At 44.6% G+C, this 20,983-nt stretch overlaps 2 protein-coding genes across 3 annotated transcripts in view; one reads left to right on the forward strand and one right to left on the reverse strand.

Annotated features, from left to right (window-relative positions):
• Positions 1-14,719, forward strand: part of LOC122944891 — a 34,889-nt gene extending 20,170 nt beyond the window's left edge. For both annotated transcript variants that reach the window (XM_044303613.1, XM_044303612.1), the window contains 5 exons: positions 5,303-5,347; positions 6,220-6,250; positions 6,902-6,963; positions 7,752-7,853; positions 14,038-14,719. In XM_044303613.1, coding sequence (XP_044159548.1) covers positions 5,303-5,347; positions 6,220-6,250; positions 6,902-6,963; positions 7,752-7,853; positions 14,038-14,084 — 287 coding nt within the window. In that variant the 3' untranslated portion in view covers positions 14,085-14,719. The remainder of the gene's footprint in view (positions 1-5,302; positions 5,348-6,219; positions 6,251-6,901; positions 6,964-7,751; positions 7,854-14,037) is intronic.
• On the reverse strand, positions 14,717-19,940 carry LOC122944889. Its single transcript, XM_044303608.1, has 5 exons — positions 19,806-19,940; positions 19,154-19,489; positions 18,610-18,657; positions 17,677-18,012; positions 14,717-15,197 (listed from the first exon to the last, which is right to left on the reverse strand). The coding sequence occupies exons 1-5, from the start codon at positions 19,852-19,854 to the stop codon at positions 15,016-15,018; spliced, it is 951 nt and encodes a 316-aa protein (XP_044159543.1). The 5' UTR covers positions 19,855-19,940; the 3' UTR covers positions 14,717-15,015.
• Between the last annotated feature and the right edge of the window lie 1,043 nt (positions 19,941-20,983).

Raw genomic sequence — 20,983 nt, forward strand, 5'->3', positions numbered from 1 at the left:
AGCATGGCCCCTCAAACCGAAGAGTTATACTTTCACACTAGCGTTTTGGCTTTGCGTTCAGGGATCTCACACGCGGTCCAAAACGGATCAGTTTTACCCTAAGGCATTCTGAATGGAAAAGGATCCGCTCAGAATGCATCCGTTTGCCTCCGTTCCGTCTCCGTTCCGCTCTGGAGGCGCCTGCAGCGTTTTGCTGTCCGTCTGATGAAGCAGAGCCAAACGGATCCGTCCTGGCACACAATGCAAGTCAATGGGGACGGATCCGTTTTCTCTGACACAACCTGGCACAATTCGTCATGGCTATAGAAGACATAATACAACCGGATCCGTTCATGACAGATGTGCAATGGCCAGGATACGTGTTGTTAATATTCTGTATTTGTCGTGACGCCAATTGCAGCGTGCGCAGGGTACTACCCCGGGGCCCTTCCAAGGTGTTATAACGCATGTCCCAGATTAGGAATGCCAGAGTGGGGTAATGGCCGATAATGTCTCTATAGGGTGGTGATAATTGTGTCACGGTGTCTCCTACCTGGGTATGGCCGGACTCCTGGCTCACTTGTAATAAATTTGAGTGTAGTGATAGTAGGAGTAATAGAGGAATTTTGCAGCAGAAATGATGTCCAGACCTTTAGATGAAGTTCAGATATTTCTTTACTGAAGATAACTTGTATCCAAGCGGTATACAGCTTTGGTCTCTGGTCCCAGCAGGTTTTAGCAATGATTGGCAGGAATAAATGCTTTAAATGTGGAGCTTGCAGGATAAGACGTCTGCTTGGTAGCTCTGTAACTGTGGCAGGATTAGCTTCTGCACTTTTCTATAGCTTCTGCTTGGTGGGGACAGACTAGCTGAGGAGGAATGGCTTCTCCTAGGTCTCTGGACTTATCTCTCAGATGATTTCTCAGGGGATGCTTTCTTCCTGGAACTCTGGAGGTTGTCTGTAGTTTCTGCTTCTTCATCCAGCTGAGGCTGAAGGTGCTCAGACTGGGAATATGACTAAGTCTCAGCCGAGACAAGATCCCTGCTGTCTTCCCTATGCAGGGGTTCTCCTGAACGCTATCACACAGCTTTCCCCTAGCAGTGGGGAGGCTACACTGAATCTAACTTCCTTCTCCACCCATGCTGCAGGATGTGGGAACAGTCCACACCTCCACAAAGGGGGAGCTAAGCTGGAATAATCCATTCCAGCTCAGATTCACTAAACTGAGACTTGTACTGACCAATGAGTTGCTGCCACCTGCTGGTGAACCTGGAAAACTACAGGAACAATTGTATTTAACATGGTTTTAGATGCACATTTGTGAAGACATAATATAAATTACATCAGATGACAGTAGCGGGGTAGAGGCGTGTAGTAACACAACTCTGGGGTGTTACAGATGCATGCTGTTGTATTATTGTAACTGAAGCGTTTTTGCAGATCCAAGTGTGAAAGTAGCCTTACCTGCTCCCAGCGCTGTTCTCACCTGGCAGTGCACGGCCATGGTCACATATCTCCAGCCAATCACTGGCTTCAGCAGTGATGTGGTCACAAGCAGCGTGTCACTGCTGAAGCCAGTCATTGGCTGGAGCTGTGTATGTGACCATGGCCATGCACTGCCCGGTGTAAAAGTGCAGGAACCGGAAGATGGAGGCAGCGGGGGCAGGGCGGCATGAAGCGGGTAAGTATGCATCTTCTGGCTCAGGGGCCACGCTGCAGGAACTTGTTAAAAAAAGGAAATTACCTGAAAAGTGGTGACATTTCCTTCCTGCCTCCTATTCATAAATCAGCGCTTTCCTTCACTGCAGAGGACGGCGCTCCCTGGTTATTACCGCCTCCTGCCCCCCCAGTTACAAGCGCCATGTAATAACCAGTAAGCACTTTAACTTACTAGTGGGGAAGGAGCTCATTGGTTAACCCTTTAATAACCAGACTTTTTTTTGTGATTTAATGGTTCAAACGGCCGTAACTATCTTATTTGTAGAACTACCCAAAAAAAATTTGCAACAATTTTTTACGTGATACATGGGGCTTTATAATTTATTTTTTAGTAGTTTTATTTGGGTGAAACTGTACAAAACATTTTTAAAAGTATTTTGTTTTCAAACTATAGCTCCTTATTCTTTAAATATGCAAAATTATTTCCCTATTTTGTGTAGGCCATTTTGTTATATAATATGTATAGTTCACGTGAATGGGCGGTAACAGTAACGGTGACGGTTTTGGTCGGTGTGGGTGTTTTTTCATTTATGAATTAATTTTTTTTATCTATCTTTTTTCAAATATATATTTGCCATATAATATGTCCCCCAAGAGGTCATAAAAAGTCTGATGGGGGACAATGAAAACACTACTGTGTGTCACTATGTTACTATGTATCACTATCGTGTCACTATGTTACTATGTATCACTATCGTGTCACTATGTTACTATGTATCACTATCGTGTCACTATGTTACTATGTATCACTATCGTGTCACTATGTTACTATGTATCACTATTGTGTCACTATGTTACTATGTATCACTATCGTGTCACTATGTTACTATGTATCGCTATCGTGTCACTATGTTACTATGTATCACTATCGTGTCACTATGTTACTATGTCACTATGTTACTATGTATCGCTATCGTGTCACTATGTTACTATGTATCACTATCGTGTCACTATGTTACTATGTATCACTATCGTGTCACTATGTTACTATGTATCGCTATCGTGTCACTATGTTACTATGTATCACTATCGTGTCACTATGTTACTATGTATCACTATCGTGTCACTATGTTACTATGTATCGCTATCGTGTCACTATGTTACTATGTCACTATGTTACTATGTATCGCTATCGTGTCACTATGTTACTATGTATCACTATCGTGTCACTATGTTACTATGTATCACTATCGTGTCACTATGTTACTATGTATCACTATGTTACTAGGTATCACTATCGTGTCACTATGTTACTATGTATCACTATGTTACTATGTATCGCTATCGTGTCACTATGTTACTATGTATCACTATCGTGTCACTATGTTACTATGTCACTATGTTACTATGTATCGCTATGTTACTATGTATCACTATTGTGTCACTATGTTACTATGTATCACTATCGTATCACTATGTTACTATGTATCACTATGTTACTATGTATCACTATGTTACTATGTATCACTATCGTATCACTATGTTACTATGTATCACTATGTTACTATGTATCACTATCGTGTCGCTATGTTACTATGTATCACTATGTTACTATGTATCACTATCGTGTCACTATGTTACTATGTATCACTATCGTGTCACTATGTTACTATGTATCACTATCGTGTCACTATGTTACTATGTATCACTATCGTGTCACTATGTTACTATGTATCACTATCGTGTCACTATGTTACTATGTATCACTATCGTGTCGCTATGTTACTATGTATCACTATCGTGTCACTATGTTACTATGTATCACTATCGTGTCGCTATGTTACTATGTATCACTATGTTACTATGTATCACTATCGTGTCACTATGTTACTATGTATCACTATCGTGTCGCTATGTTACTATGTCACTATGTTACTATGTATCACTATTGTATCACTATGTTACTATGTATCACTATCGTGTCACTATGTTACTATGTCACTATGTTACTATGTATCACTATCGTGTCGCTATGTTACTATGTATCACTATCGTGTCACTATGTTACTATGTATCACTATCGTGTCACTATGTTACTATGTATCGCTATGTTACTATGTATCACTATCGTGTCACTATGTTACTATGTATCACTATGTTACTATGTATCACTATCGTGTTACTATGTCACTATGTTACTATGTATCACTATCGTGTCACTATGTTACTATGTCACTATGTTACTATGTATCACTATCGTGTCGCTATGTTACTATGTATCACTATCGTGTCACTATGTTACTATGTATCACTATCGTGTCACTATGTTACTATGTATCGCTATGTTACTATGTATCACTATCGTGTCGCTATGTTACTATCTATCACTATCGTGTCACTATGTTACTATGTATCACTATGTTACTATGTATCACTATCGTGTTACTATGTCACTATGTTACTATGTATCACTATCGTGTCACTATGTTACTATCTATCACTATCGTGTCACTATGTTACTATGTATCACTATGTTACTATGTATCACTATCGTGTCACTATGTATCGCTATCGTGTCACTATGTTACTATGTATCACTATGTTACTATGTTACTATGTTACTATGTATCACTATGTTACTATGTATCACTATGTTACTATGTATCACTATCGTGTCGCTATGTTACTATGTATCACTATGTTACTATGTATCACTATCGTGTCGCTATGTTACTATGTATCACTATCGTGTCACTATGTTACTATGTATCACTATCGTGTCGCTATGTTACTATGTATCACTATGTTACTATGTATCACTATGTTACTATGTATCACTATCGTGTTACTATGTCACTATGTTACTATGTATCACTATCGTGTCACTATGTTACTATCTATCACTATCGTGTCACTATGTTACTATGTATCACTATGTTACTATGTATCACTATCGTGTCACTATGTTACTATGTATCACTATCGTGTCGCTATGTTACTATCTATCACTATCGTGTCACTATGTTACTATGTATCACTATGTTACTATGTATCACTATGTTACTATGTCACTATGTTACTATGTATCACTATCGTGTCACTATGTTACTATCTATCACTATCGTGTCACTATGTTACTATGTATCACTATGTTACTATGTATCACTATCGTGTCACTATGTTACTATGTATCACTATGTTACTATGTATCACTATCGTGTCACTATGTTACTATGTATCACTATCGTGTCGCTATGTTACTATGTATCACTATGTTACTATGTATCACTATGTTACTATGTGTCACTATCGTGTCACTATGTTACTATGTATCACTATGTTACTATGTATCACTATCGTGTCACTATGTTACTATGTATCACTATCGTGTCGCTATGTTACTATGTATCACTATCGTGTCACTATGTTACTATGTATCACTATCGTGTCGCTATGTTACTATGTGTCACTATGTTACTATGTATCACTATGTTACTATGTCACTATGTTACTATGTGTCACTATGTTACTATGTCACTATGTTACTATGTGTCACTATGTTACTATGTGTCACTATGTTACTATGTATCACTATGTTACTATGTATCACTATGTTACTATGTTACTATGTGTCACTATGTTACTATCTATCACTATCGCAGATGAGGAGCAGGATTACGAGAATGTTCCGAGCGCGGCTCTGAGCGGTGAGTGGAGACGACATTCGTATTGCAATGATTTGTATCGAGATTTTAGGTTTATTTCTATATTTTGCGCCATCGGTGTCTCAGGTTCCATATTTATATCCCCCCCCCCCCCCTTAATTAATGAGAAGGATTGCCTCTATAGAGCAGCACTAATTTGGGGCGAGCCGTGTCGGTTACATCATTTCTATAGGATTTTCTGTGCATTAGGCTTCCTGCACACAAACTTTTTTTTTTTTCCGTTTATGTTCCGTTTTTTGCGTTCCGTATACGGACCGTAAAAGGAACAATTCATTTCAATGGATCCGAAAAAAAAGGAAGGTACTCCGTATGCCTTCCGTTTCCATATTTCTGTTCAAACATAGGACATGTCCTATTATTGCCCACAAATAACGATCCGTGGCTCCATTCGAGTTAATGGGTCCGCATCCGTATGTCTTCCGTATCCGTTCCGTTTTTGCGGAACCATCTATTTAAAATGTTATGCCCAGCCCAATTTTTTTATGTCTTTTCTGTTTAAACATTATTGTATGCTTCTGTTTCCGTACCACAAAAAACTGATCACAAACGGAAACCAAACGGCAAAACGGAACGGAAGTGAGATCTCCGAGGCTCATAGGGAATCCGTGGTTCCGGCTCCTGCTTATTACTGATTTATTGCCGGATTTTCAGGCCATTCGTCCCCGTCTCCTCTTATGTCACTGATTGGATTGCTCAGTCCAGTATAAGTGATCTGCAGCGGTGGTCCTGCTGGGGGTAGTAGGTCGGAGACCACCGAGTGGTGGTAATGCTGCCCCCCTCAGGTCACGGGGAGCTTTGCCCCTGATACCTGTACGGTTTCCATATGAATTAACCCTTTTCCTCTCTTCCTGCAGGTCCGGCGCTGAGAGAAGACCACGTTTACCTGTAAGCAGCAAATTCTATTTTAAAATCCCAAATCAATTGATTGTGAGAGCGCCATCAGTATAATATCCACCGCTATCCCCAGTGCTCCTGCAGGCAATGCTGCTGCGCTGCGACTGTCGCACTCCGTGAGCGATGATTGCTGGGATCTCCAATCCCTGCCATTTAAAGGGAATGTCTGGTTTGAAAAATCAATTGTCAAATAGAGGATAGAGAGACGTTTCCTTTCTACAATGAACATCTCCCTCTGGAGGACCCAACATGTCCACGCGTTACACAGACTTTACATTGATTTTCAATAGGCACAATGTAATTCTTCATCTCTCCTGTGGGGGAGCTGCAGGGAAATTGTACAGTCACTGCCAGGTTAACGCACAGATTATACGGGATCGCTGGAGGTCACGACAGCAGGACAACCTGTGATCAGATTATTTCCAAAGAGGAGAACTCCTTAATTAAAGGGTCACTCCACTAAATATAACACTTTACAAATGAATACATGATTCATGCCCTTGGCCGATTTGGTGACATTGCCCAAGCCCCTCCCATAAACCTCCTGTGACTCTCCCTATTGTTACTAATGGCGGATCACTTCTCTAATGTGGATGTATTGATATTCGAGTCTGTTCATATTAATGAGCCATTTTTTTGCAGGAAAATTCTTGAAAATATTCCGGAAACTGATATGACAACTGTAGTCCAGGAGAAAGAGGAAAGTAAGTCCGGCCTTCGCCTAGATCTGATAGTTATTAATTTTACTTGTAATACCGCATGTGACCACAGGGAGTGCTGTACTGAGGAGCTGTCCATATGCAGTGAAGACCACAAAGCAATTACACTGAGACCTGTGTAACCTGATACAGTAGGGCGCCACCTAGTGGTAGGGATATGTAGTGCAGACATTGATTTCACTTCAGTACGAATTTCATGAAAAATTTGATTCGCAGCGAAGCCGAATTTCCTTGTGCTGTAAGGTAACGAATCAATTTTCCTTGAAATGGCGGTAAAAAAAACCAAATATACTCACCTCATCCGTTTGTGCAAGAAGAGGCCATTGCAGTCATCTTGATTGCAGAAACCAAACAAAATCTCGCGCCGGCCGCATGATGACACCATCACCTCAATATGCTAGATTTCGCGCGGTGTCTTCAATCAAGATGGCCGCGACGGCCTCTTCTTGCGCAAATGGATGAGGTGAGTATTTATATATATTTTTTATTTTTACCCTGATTAACCCCTAAAAGGCCTATAAATGGTAACCTCAGATGCCGCGATCAGCAAAGAGGGGTTAAACCCCCATCTGAAGGGTTCAATGACGGGTGTGGCGCGATTGTCATTCCCCGTTATTGCGGCCGCTACATACAAAGAAATGCGCTTCATCACGAATCGTATTTTTTTGTGAAATTCCGCAAAGCAGCCGAAACTAATTTTTCAGAACTTCGCTCAACGCTATCCACGACCATCGGCCACGTTACCACATCACCGGCGACTTCTCTCCTTACAGACAAGACCCCCCGATCCGCCATCAACAGCATCGGCAAATACTCCTCACAGTCCGACAGTCTGTGCCACTCCTACGAGAACGTGGCCGTGGAGGGGTCCCCTAGTGAGTAATGTCTGCTGTATCTAAGCCAATTATCATGTGATACTGTCTGCTGAGCTGTGTATCTAATCCTATCCTGTGTGATACTGTCTGCTGAGCTATGTATCTAATCCTATCCTGTGTGATACTGTCTGCTGAGCTGTGTATCTAATCCTGTCCTGTGTGATACTGTCTGCTGAGCTGTGTATCTAATCCTATCCTGTGTGATACTGTCTGCTGAGCTGTGTATCTAATCCTATCCTGTGTGATACTGTCTGCTGAGCTATGTATCTAATCCTCTCCTGTGTGATACTGTCTGCTGAGCTGTGTATCTAATCCTATCCTGTGTGATACTGTCTGCTGAGCTGTGTATCTAATCCTATCCTGTGTGATACTGTCTGCTGAGCTGTGTATCTAATCCTATCCTGTGTGATACTGTCTGCTGAGCTGTGTATCTAATCCTATCCTGTGTGATACTGTCTGCTGAGCTGTGTATCTAATCCTATCCTGTGTGATACTGTCTGCTGAGCTGTGTATCTAATCCTATCCTGTGTGATACTGTCTGCTGAGCTGTGTATCTAATCCTATCCTGTGTGATACTGTCTGCTGAGCTGTGTATCTAATCCTATCCTGTGTGATACTGTCTGCTGAGCTGTGTATCTAATCCTATCCTGTGTGATACTGTCTGCTGAGCTGTGTATCTAATCCTATCCTGTGTGATACTGTCTGCTGAGCTGTGTATCTAATCCTATCCTGTGTGATACTGTCTGCTGAGCTGTGTATCTAATCCTATCCTGTGTGATACTGTCTGCTGAGCTGTGTATCTAATCCTATCCTGTGTGATACTGTCTGCTGAGCTGTGTATCTAATCCTATCCTGTGTGATACTGTCTGCTGAGCTGTGTATCTAATCCTATCCTGTGTGATACTGTCTGCTGAGCTGTGTATCTAATCCTATCCTGTGTGATACTGTCTGCTGAGCTGTGTATCTAATCCTATCCTGTGTGATACTGTCTGCTGAGCTGTGTATCTAATCCTATCCTGTGTGATACTGTCTGCTGAGCTGTGTATCTAATCCTATCCTGTGTGATACTGTCTGCTGAGCTGTGTATCTAATCCTATCCTGTGTGATACTGTCTGCTGAGCTGTGTATCTAATCCTATCCTGTGTGATACTGTCTGCTGAGCTGTGTATCTAATCCTATCCTGTGTGATACTGTCTGCTGAGCTGTGTATCTAATCCTATCCTGTGTGATACTGTCTGCTGAGCTGTGTATCTAATCCTATCCTGTGTGATACTGTCTGCTGAGCTGTGTATCTAATCCTATCCTGTGTGATACTGTCTGCTGAGCTGTGTATCTAATCCTATCCTGTGTGATACTGTCTGCTGAGCTGTGTATCTAATCCTATCCTGTGTGATACTGTCTGCTGAGCTGTGTATCTAATCCTATCCTGTGTGATACTGTCTGCTGAGCTGTGTATCTAATCCTATCCTGTGTGATACTGTCTGCTGAGCTGTGTATCTAATCCTATCCTGTGTGATACTGTCTGCTGAGCTGTGTATCTAATCCTATCCTGTGTGATACTGTCTGCTGAGCTGTGTATCTAATCCTATCCTGTGTGATACTGTCTGCTGAGCTGTGTATCTAATCCTATCCTGTGTGATACTGTCTGCTGAGCTGTGTATCTAATCCTATCCTGTGTGATACTGTCTGCTGAGCTGTGTATCTAATCCTATCCTGTGTGATACTGTCTGCTGAGCTGTGTATCCTTGTATCTAATCCTATCCTGTGTGATACTGTCTGCTGAGCTGTGTATCTAATCCTATCCTGTGTGATACTGTCTGCTGAGCTGTGTATCTAATCCTATCCTGTGTGATACTGTCTGCTGAGCTGTGTATCTAATCCTATCCTGTGTGATACTGTCTGCTGAGCTGTGTATCTAATCCTATCCTGTGTGATACTGTCTGCTGAGCTGTGTATCTAATCCTATCCTGTGTGATACTGTCTGCTGAGCTGTGTATCTAATCCTATCCTGTGTGATACTGTCTGCTGAGCTGTGTATCTAATCCTATCCTGTGTGATACTGTCTGCTGAGCTGTGTATCTAATCCTATCCTGTGTGATACTGTCTGCTGAGCTGTGTATCTAATCCTATCCTGTGTGATACTGTCTGCTGAGCTGTGTATCTAATCCTATCCTGTGTGATACTGTCTGCTGAGCTGTGTATCTAATCCTATCCTGTGTGATACTGTCTGCTGAGCTGTGTATCTAATCCTATCCTGTGTGATACTGTCTGCTGAGCTGTGTATCTAATCCTATCCTGTGTGATACTGTCTGCTGAGCTGTGTATCTAATCCTATCCTGTGTGATACTGTCTGCTGAGCTGTGTATCTAATCCTATCCTGTGTGATACTGTCTGCTGAGCTGTGTATCTAATCCTATCCTGTGTGATACTGTCTGCTGAGCTGTGTATCTAATCCTATCCTGTGTGATACTGTCTGCTGAGCTGTGTATCTAATCCTATCCTGTGTGATACTGTCTGCTGAGCTGTGTATCTAATCCTATCCTGTGTGATACTGTCTGCTGAGCTGTGTATCTAATCCTATCCTGTGTGATACTGTCTGCTGAGCTGTGTATCTAATCCTATCCTGTGTGATACTGTCTGCTGAGCTGTGTATCTAATCCTATCCTGTGTGATACTGTCTGCTGAGCTGTGTATCTAATCCTATCCTGTGTGATACTGTCTGCTGAGCTGTGTATCTAATCCTATCCTGTGTGATACTGTCTGCTGAGCTGTGTATCTAATCCTATCCTGTGTGATACTGTCTGCTGAGCTGTGTATCTAATCCTATCCTGTGTGATACTGTCTGCTGAGCTGTGTATCTAATCCTATCCTGTGTGATACTGTCTGCTGAGCTGTGTATCTAATCCTATCCTGTGTGATACTGTCTGCTGAGCTGTGTATCTAATCCTATCCTGTGTGATACTGTCTGCTGAGCTGTGTATCTAATCCTATCCTGTGTGATACTGTCTGCTGAGCTGTGTATCTAATCCTATCCTGTGTGATACTGTCTGCTGAGCTGTGTATCTAATCCTATCCTGTGTGATACTGTCTGCTGAGCTGTGTATCTAATCCTATCCTGTGTGATACTGTCTGCTGAGCTGTGTATCTAATCCTATCCTGTGTGATACTGTCTGCTGAGCTGTGTATCTAATCCTATCCTGTGTGATACTGTCTGCTGAGCTGTGTATCTAATCCTATCCTGTGTGATACTGTCTGCTGAGCTGTGTATCTAATCCTATCCTGTGTGATACTGTCTGCTGAGCTGTGTATCTAATCCTATCCTGTGTGATACTGTCTGCTGAGCTGTGTATCTAATCCTATCCTGTGTGATACTGTCTGCTGAGCTGTGTATCTAATCCTATCCTGTGTGATACTGTCTGCTGAGCTGTGTATCTAATCCTATCCTGTGTGATACTGTCTGCTGAGCTGTGTATCTAATCCTATCCTGTGTGATACTGTCTGCTGAGCTGTGTATCTAATCCTATCCTGTGTGATACTGTCTGCTGAGCTGTGTATCTAATCCTATCCTGTGTGATACTGTCTGCTGAGCTGTGTATCTAATCCTATCCTGTGTGATACTGTCTGCTGAGCTGTGTATCTAATCCTATCCTGTGTGATACTGTCTGCTGAGCTGTGTATCTAATCCTATCCTGTGTGATACTGTCTGCTGAGCTGTGTATCTAATCCTATCCTGTGTGATACTGTCTGCTGAGCTGTGTATCTAATCCTATCCTGTGTGATACTGTCTGCTGAGCTGTGTATCTAATCCTATCCTGTGTGATACTGTCTGCTGAGCTGTGTATCTAATCCTATCCTGTGTGATACTGTCTGCTGAGCTGTGTATCTAATCCTATCCTGTGTGATACTGTCTGCTGAGCTGTGTATCTAATCCTATCCTGTGTGATACTGTCTGCTGAGCTGTGTATCTAATCCTATCCTGTGTGATACTGTCTGCTGAGCTGTGTATCTAATCCTATCCTGTGTGATACTGTCTGCTGAGCTGTGTATCTAATCCTATCCTGTGTGATACTGTCTGCTGAGCTGTGTATCTAATCCTATCCTGTGTGATACTGTCTGCTGAGCTGTGTATCTAATCCTATCCTGTGTGATACTGTCTGCTGAGCTGTGTATCTAATCCTATCCTGTGTGATACTGTCTGCTGAGCTGTGTATCTAATCCTATCCTGTGTGATACTGTCTGCTGAGCTGTGTATCTAATCCTATCCTGTGTGATACTGTCTGCTGAGCTGTGTATCTAATCCTATCCTGTGTGATACTGTCTGCTGAGCTGTGTATCTAATCCTATCCTGTGTGATACTGTCTGCTGAGCTGTGTATCTAATCCTATCCTGTGTGATACTGTCTGCTGAGCTGTGTATCTAATCCTATCCTGTGTGATACTGTCTGCTGAGCTGTGTATCTAATCCTATCCTGTGTGATACTGTCTGCTGAGCTGTGTATCTAATCCTATCCTGTGTGATACTGTCTGCTGAGCTGTGTATCTAATCCTATCCTGTGTGATACTGTCTGCTGAGCTGTGTATCTAATCCTATCCTGTGTGATACTGTCTGCTGAGCTGTGTATCTAATCCTATCCTGTGTGATACTGTCTGCTGAGCTGTGTATCTAATCCTATCCTGTGTGATACTGTCTGCTGAGCTGTGTATCTAATCCTATCCTGTGTGATACTGTCTGCTGAGCTGTGTATCTAATCCTATCCTGTGTGATACTGTCTGCTGAGCTGTGTATCTAATCCTATCCTGTGTGATACTGTCTGCTGAGCTGTGTATCTAATCCTATCCTGTGTGATACTGTCTGCTGAGCTGTGTATCTAATCCTATCCTGTGTGATACTGTCTGCTGAGCTGTGTATCTAATCCTATCCTGTGTGATACTGTCTGCTGAGCTGTGTATCTAATCCTATCCTGTGTGATACTGTCTGCTGAGCTGTGTATCTAATCCTATCCTGTGTGATACTGTCTGCTGAGCTGTGTATCTAATCCTATCCTGTGTGATACTGTCTGCTGAGCTGTGTATCTAATCCTATCCTGTGTGATACTGTCTGCTGAGCTGTGTATCTAATCCTATCCTGTGTGATACTGTCTGCTGAGCTGTGTATCTAATCCTATCCTGTGTGATACTGTCTGCTGAGCTGTGTATCTAATCCTATCCTGTGTGATACTGTCTGCTGAGCTGTGTATCTAATCCTATCCTGTGTGATACTGTCTGCTGAGCTGTGTATCTAATCCTATCCTGTGTGATACTGTCTGCTGAGCTGTGTATCTAATCCTATCCTGTGTGATACTGTCTGCTGAGCTGTGTATCTAATCCTATCCTGTGTGATACTGTCTGCTGAGCTGTGTATCTAATCCTCTCCTGTGTGATACTGTCTGCTGAGCTGTGTATCTAATCCTATCCTGTGTGATACTGTCTGCTGAGCTGTGTATCTAATCCTATCCTGTGTGATACTGTCTGCTGAGCTGTGTATCTAATCCTCTCCTGTGTGATACTGTCTGCTGAGCTGTGTATCTAATCCTATCCTGTGTGATACTGTCTGCTGAGCTGTGTATCTAATCCTATCCTGTGTGATACTGTCTGCTGAGCTGTGTATCTAATCCTATCCTGTGTGATACTGTCTGCTGAGCTGTGTATCTAATCCTATCCTGTGTGATACTGTCTGCTGAGCTGTGTATCTAATCCTATCCTGTGTGATACTGTCTGCTGAGCTGTGTATCTAATCCTATCCTGTGTGATACAGTCTGCTGAGCTGTGTATCTAATCCTATCCTGTGTGATACTGTCTGCTGAGCTGTGTATCTAATCCTATCCTGTGTGATACTGTCTGCTGAGCTGTGTATCTAATCCTGTCCTGTGTGATACAGTCTGCTGAGCTGTGTATCTAATCCTGTCCTGTGTGATACAGTCTGCTGAGCTGTGTATCTAATCCTGTCCTGTGTGATACTGTCTGCTGAGCTGTGTATCTAATCCTCTCCTGTGTGATACTGTCTGCTGAGCTGTGTATCTAATCCTATCCTGTGTGATACTGTCTGCTGAGCTGTGTATCTAATCCTGTCCTGTGTGATACAGTCTGCTGAGCTGTGTATCTAAGCCTATATATCTGCATACATTAACTCTTTCCTTGTCTTGCAGCTGGGTCCAGTCTTGATTATGTGAATGTGACGACTTCCCCCGTGTGATCGCCTGCTCTGGAGGATGAGACTTCTGCTCCCGAGTCACCATGACATTGTGACTGGACATTAACATACAACATTGTGAAATCCTGACAACCCTGAATGAAAGGTTGTCACAGCCCCGCCCCCTCTCACATAGTGGGAGGGGCTATAACCAGAGACATGCTTTTCCCCCATGGGGGGCACTTAGAGGGGTTTTCTGATCTAGGTCGGCATATAATTATCATTGTACAGCGAAACGTTTGGAAACTTTGTAACAGACTTTGTGTTTAAACTGAAGACCTCTGCTTGCTGTCAGTGAATGGGAACATTCTTGTTTACGTATGGTGGCTGAGAACTGGAACAGTCATTTCTGACAGCCTGGACTGATACATTGTAACAAAGTGGCAGGATAGAGATTGGTGTTTAGCTCAGTATAGACTGACGCACTGAAACAAACCCTCAGCTGTGCAAAGCTTTAGGTTTTTCACGTATCGATGCGCTCATTCACTGGCGGCGTGCAGAGGACTCTTGAAAATGGGGAAGAACTGAAGACAAAGTCTGTTAGTAAGCGGCCGAACTTTATCCATTGCTTTATTTTCACCACACTGGACGCTGGCCCTTTAAGACGGCAAATAATTCATTATAAACTGCAAGACTAAGATGGTGTAGAAGTATTTATATATATAATGCAGGAGCACAACCAGGGGTCTAGGGCGCAAGTCAGCAAGATGGACGCCCCCTCTAACTCCCCAAAACAGCTGTAATGCAGCTCTGCCCTATTCACTTCAATGGAGTAGAGCTGCAATACCAGACACTGGACACAGGGCGACGCCACCTCTGGAAGAAAACCGCCCCATGTTTTTCTAATTCTGTAAACCTCCCCGGAGGTGACGTGACCACTGACCGGTCCATTTTCTTGCCCAGAACCATCATGACGAGTCTTTTTGAAAATATTTCAACCTTCAAAGCAAAAATAGAGTAATGCAGCGAGGAGCCCGGTGACGGCGACCACCCCCGAGACCAGGCCGAATTTCAGAGTTCTGTGCTGCTGCATGGGCTCTGGGACTACTGAATCATCATCCCTGGAGGACGCTGCCGCCGCCGTCGTTATCTCAGTGCCTTGTGGAGTCAAAGCGTCTGTAGAAAGAGAAAGTCACCAGTGAATGACGGGGCAAACGGGCAGCGGCCACAGGGCTCTCGTATGATGAGACACCATAATAATATGAGAATAACACATCTACCGTATCTCATCTGCACTGCGGTATCTAATCCTGACGTGTGTGATACTGTCTGCTGAGCCGTGTATCTAATCCTATCCTGTGTGATACAGTCTGCTGAGCCGTGTATCTAATCCTCTCCTGTGTGCTACTGTCTGCTGCGCTGTGTATCTAATCCTATCCTGTGTGATACTGTCTGCTGAGCTGTGTATCTAATCCTATCCTGTGTGATACTGTCTGCTGAGCTGTGTATCTAATCCTATCCTGTGTGATACTGTCTGCTGAGCTGTATCTAATCCTATCCTGTGTGACACTGTCTGCTGAGCTGTGTATCTAATCCTATCCTGTGTGATACTTTCTGCTGAGCTGTATCTAATCCTATCCTGTGTGACACTGTCTGCTGAGCTGTGTATCTAATCCTATCCTGTGTGATACTGTCTGCTGCGCTGTGTATCTAATCCTATCCTGTGTGATACAGTCTGCTGAGCGGTGTATCTAATCCTCTCCTGTGTGATACTGTCTGCTGAGCTGTGTATCTAATCCTGTCCTGTGTGATACTGTCTGCTGAGCTGTGTATCTAATCCTCTCCTGTGTGATACAGTCTGCTGAGCTGTGTATCTAATCCTGTCCTGTGTGATACTGTCTGCTGAGCTGTGTATCTAATCCTATCCTGTGTGATACTGTCTGCTGAGCTGTGTATCTAATCCTCTCCTGTATGATACTGTCTGCTGAGCTGTGTATCTAATCCTCTCCTGTGTGATACTGTCTGCTGAGCTGTGTATCTAATCCTGTCCTGTGTGATACTGTCTGCTGATCTGTGTATCTAATCCTATCCTGTGTGATACTGTCTGCTGAGCTGTGTATCTAATCCTATCCTGTGTGATACTGTCTGCTGAGCTGTGTATCTAATCCTATCCTGTGTGATACTGTCTGCTGCGCTGTGTATCTAATCCTGTCCTGTGTGATACTGTCTGCTGAGCTGTGTATCTAATCCTCTCCTGTGTGATACAGTCTGCTGAGCTGTGTATCTAATCCTCTCCTGTGTGATACTGTCTGCAGAGCTGTGTATCTAATCCTCTCCTGTGTGATACTGACTGCTGAGCTGTGTATCTAATCCTCTCCTGTGTGGTACTGTCTGCTGAGCTGTGTATCTAATCCCATCCTGTGTGATACTGTCTGCTGAGCTGTGTATCTAATCCTATCCTGTGTGATACTGTCTGCTGAGCTGTGTATCTAATCCTCTCCTGTGTGGTACTGTCTGCTGAGCTGTGTATCTAATCCCATCCTGTGTGATACTGTCTGCTGAGCTGTGTATCTAATCCTATCCTGTGTGATACTGTCTGCTGAGCTGTGTATCTAATCCTATCCTGTGTGATACTGTCTGCTGAGCTGTGTATCTAATCCTGTCCTGTGTGATACTGTCTGCTGAGCTGTGTATCTAATCCTATCCTGTGTGATACTGTCTGCTGAGCTGTGTATCTAATCCTCTCCTGTGTGATACTGTCTGCTGAGCTGTGTATCTAATCCTATCCTGTGTGATACTGTCTGCTGAGCTGTGTATCTAATCCTATCCTGTGTGATACTGTCTGCTGAGCTGTGTATCTAATCCTATCCAGTGTGATACTGTCTGCTGAGCTGTGTATCTAATCCTATCCTGTGTGATACTGTCTGCTGAGCTGTGTATCTAATCCTATCCTGTGTGATACAGTCTGCTGAGCTGTGTATCTAATCCAATCCTGTGTGATACAGTCTGCTGAGCTGTGTATCTAATCCTACCCTGTGTGATACTGTCTGCTGAGCTGTGTATCTAATCCTCTCCTGTGTGATACTGCCTGCTGAGCTGTGTATCTAATCCTATCCTGTGTGATACTGTCTGCTGAGCTGTGTATCTAATCCTATCCTGTGTGATACTGTCTGCTGAGCTGTGTATCTAATCCTCTCCTGTGTGATACTGTCTGCTGAGCTGTGTATCTAATCCTATCCTGTGTGATACAGTCTGCTGAGCTGTGTATCTAATCCTATCCTGTGTGATACTGTCTGCTGAGCCGTGTATCTAATCCTGTCCACCCCCTGAAATGCCCCCCATACGTCCTGGCCCCTGACAGAGGTTGTACTTACCTGTTGGGCGGATGAAACATCCAGTGTCGGGGGGGGGGCAGCCAATAGCAGGCGGTGACGGGGATGAGCCTTCCTAGTGTCACCCGCGATGCTGAGGAGGCTCAATCCCATCGCGGCCTGCTATTGGCTCCCCCCTAAACCCCCCGTTTTCGTCTGCGCGACGTCTTTCGTCTACATGGGTGCGAGGTAAGTACAACCTATTTCAGGGGCCAGGACGTATGGGGGGGGGGGGGGACATTTTAGGGGTTTGTGAGCTCCCCCTAGTGGTGGCCTCGTCTCACCTCTGACATGGACAATGGTTTTCCAGGTTTCCTCTATGTCCTCGTACTTGATGGTGCAGGTGTAGACCCCCGTGTCCTTGTCCTGGACATTGATCAGTTGTAGGGGGGCTTTGCCGTTCTGGAGGTCTCCTTCTGAAATATGGTGACCCGGGTAGTCACAGCACGTCTTGTTAGAGAAATACTTGGTCACCCCGTCCTTTGACCAATGGACGATCAGCATTGACAATTCAATGGCGCCATCCGTCTTAAAGTCACACGGCAGAGTAACGTTCTCCCCCCGCCGAGCCTCGACATGTCGGGACAAGGATTTTTTTGTGGATCTCACCGAGGCGACACCTAGAAGAGAGAACGGGAATCGGTGAATCAGGTAGAGTCAGGAACCAAAAACAGGTTGAGCCGCAGCCCTACTACCGATGCCCAAAAATTCTCCACTTACCACCGCAGAGGAATATCAAGCCAAAAAAGAATGAAGACCCGGACACGGCCATGGCGCGCGGCTGCCCCAATGATCTGAGAAGGCTGGAGGGAGGTTGCTGAGCCAAGCTCTTATACCAGGCGAGGACCTCCTTATCTCCAAGACCCAGTCACCAGGGCGGGAGCGACACCAGCCTGCGCCACCGCAGATACCCAGCTCCTCACTTAGATATCCAGCTTTATAAACTGAATTTACATACGTGTACATATAACGGCAAACTACAACTCCCAGCTAACGGCTCTCCGGGCTATGCTGGGGGTTGTAAGTTCACCACAGCTGGAAAGCGACAGGTAGATCAAAAATTGACCATAATTTTTTTTGATTTCCACAAAGCTATAAGGCAGCGGTGGCGGTCCTCCGGGACAGAGGGTTGTACTTATCTGCGAAGAACCCCCCCATTACCTGAAAATATTCCCAAATAAGCAGCCCCTCCTGTCATCCAGGAATCCAGGTCTTACCAGCCTTCCGCGGGGGAGGAGTCAAGTTCAAGAGGCGGATCCTGGTGGCTGGGGGAAAACGGAGAAGATGGCGGTTATTGGTTTGAACTGAGACGTAGATTCAGGCTGTTTGCTGCTGAGGAGCGCCATAATCACAGTGGTGCAAAGCCTAGACGCCATCGCGTTACCATGACAACCATAACAGGGAAGTCAGGGGGCAACATTGGCTAAAAAGGGGGTTGGAATATGTAAGCCCCCCCCCACCGGACGTCTCAAAAACAGTGGTCACAAGATACACGCCCACCTGACTGTTAAATAGCCCCGCCCACCTGAGACCCTAAAAAGAGAAAGTGTCCCCAACATGGACAATCTCCACTTGTAAATTGCCCCTCCAATTGTGTCAACCTGTGAATGGACTTCCTGTCATGTGACTAGAAGTCCATGTTAGTATCTCCATGACAACCCCAGAGCAAGCACAACATTAGTTTCCAGGCTACAGGTAAGAACCAATATGGCTGCCATTGCCGTCCCCCACGCATAAGAGAGAGAAGGCGGACGTCCTTACGTTCTAAAATGAGACCATAGATGGCGATTTGCGCCGCACCGCCATACTGGACCGCGCACGTGTAGTTGCCAGCGTCGCTCAGGGTAAGATTCGTCAAAACCAGAGAGATGTTCCCCTGCGCGATCTGCTCCAGAGGCATCACGGCCTGCGAGCTGTGAAATGTCAGATTGCCGTCTTTATACTCCACCAGGGGGCGCCCATTGTGGTCCCAGCGCACTGACAGGATGTCCATTCTGACGGGGGGGTGGATCACCTGCAGCGAGGTATTCATGAGAATATGGTGGGGAAGGCGTGAGGAGATCCTAGAGGAGTCTGTGGAGGCGCGAAGGAGGAGGGCTGAAAAATGAGACACACAGCATTCAGGGCAGTTGCTTCAAAGGGTGTGAATAATTTTGCAACCAGTTGCGGTGCAGCCAAAGCATTAAAAATTGCATCAAGTTTGTAAATAGTCCTAATTTAGAATCTCCTGCCGTTATGTGTATGCAGCTCCTATGCAGGGCTAGGTGTCTCCATGGTTACAGACTACAAATCCCCCCATGTAGTCACCCTTCTATCTGAGCTGCGGAGGTAACCGGGGGAACACGCGTACAGGCTCGGAAAACACAGGGTCAGAAGCTGCTCTGCATTCTCACGTGTCGCGTGTCTCACTTACCGGCACCTATCAGAAGACTCAGGACTGGGACCGCGCAGCTCATGGTCATCGCCGGCCGCGTAGTGTCCACTCTGCCTCTGCTCCATTCATGCACAGATCCTGCTGTGAAAGCCGCCCCTCCTGCTTCCTGTGATATAGCATCTCTTATCTGGTGCTGACACCACAGACTTCCACAGGAAAAAAATGCCACTTTCTCCTAAAAGACAAATGTAGCAGAGCTGAAACGGTCATGTTCTATTTGTGCGTTGTGATAAGGAGGTCACATTCGGAGCACAGCCACCAGCAGCTTAGTCCACCTTGTCTTGCGTTGAACTTCTCTAGGCGGCCGGAGTCTCGTCTGGTTGGCTTCAGTAAAGATGGCTACAGCTGAGGTTCATACCATGGCACGTCCTCCTTGTGGCACAGTAATCCACAATCTGCACAGGCTCTTACAGCTCGTGGTCGCTTTCTTCTCATGACACACATTATTGCAAACAGTTCAGACACCTCATTACCACAGGCCTCTTCCTGCTTCAGGGTGCGGGGTGAGTGTCTGTAAGCTACCCCTATGCTTCAGGCTATCCTCTCTTCTGTGGTACTCAGCTGCTTCCTTGCCCTACCTAGAGGTGGCGCACCATTATGGCAAGTGCTACTCACCTCCACCAGCCAGCTAACTACACACAGGTACATAGCTGTCACAGAGGCTCACTCTCTCACCAGAAGGCTCTGCTTACATGGCCCAGCTCACCTATACCTGCTGTCACCACCACCCTTCGCAGTTGTGATAATTGGTCTTATCAGGCCCCATTGACTGCGGAACCACCGGTGATGCCTGTGATTTGCCTCCTTCCCAGAAAGGGGTGGCTTAAATTGACTGTACAGAAATGATAGATTTCCATGGGTACAGGAACAAACCAACCCCTCTGTTTATAGACTTCATATTATAGGACTCTAAAATTGAGATCACATGACAGGAAGTCCATGTTGCCATTTCCATGGCAACCCCAGAGCATGCACGACATTAACATTAGTTGTGGTAACCCTAAACTCTTCCTCTCCAGACTTCACCAAACAGCTCCACAGATCTCAGCTTCGTGGATTTTGGTAATTTTATGTTCATTCAGAGCTGAGTTTTTTATTTCTGGTGATAAGTAGAGCCAAGAAATCGAATTCGTTCCGAATTAATTTGTTACGAATTG

The sequence above is a fragment of the Bufo gargarizans genome, chromosome 8 (genome assembly GCF_014858855.1).
Source record: "Bufo gargarizans isolate SCDJY-AF-19 chromosome 8, ASM1485885v1, whole genome shotgun sequence".
In the NCBI taxonomy this organism is placed as follows: domain Eukaryota; kingdom Metazoa; phylum Chordata; class Amphibia; order Anura; family Bufonidae; genus Bufo; species Bufo gargarizans.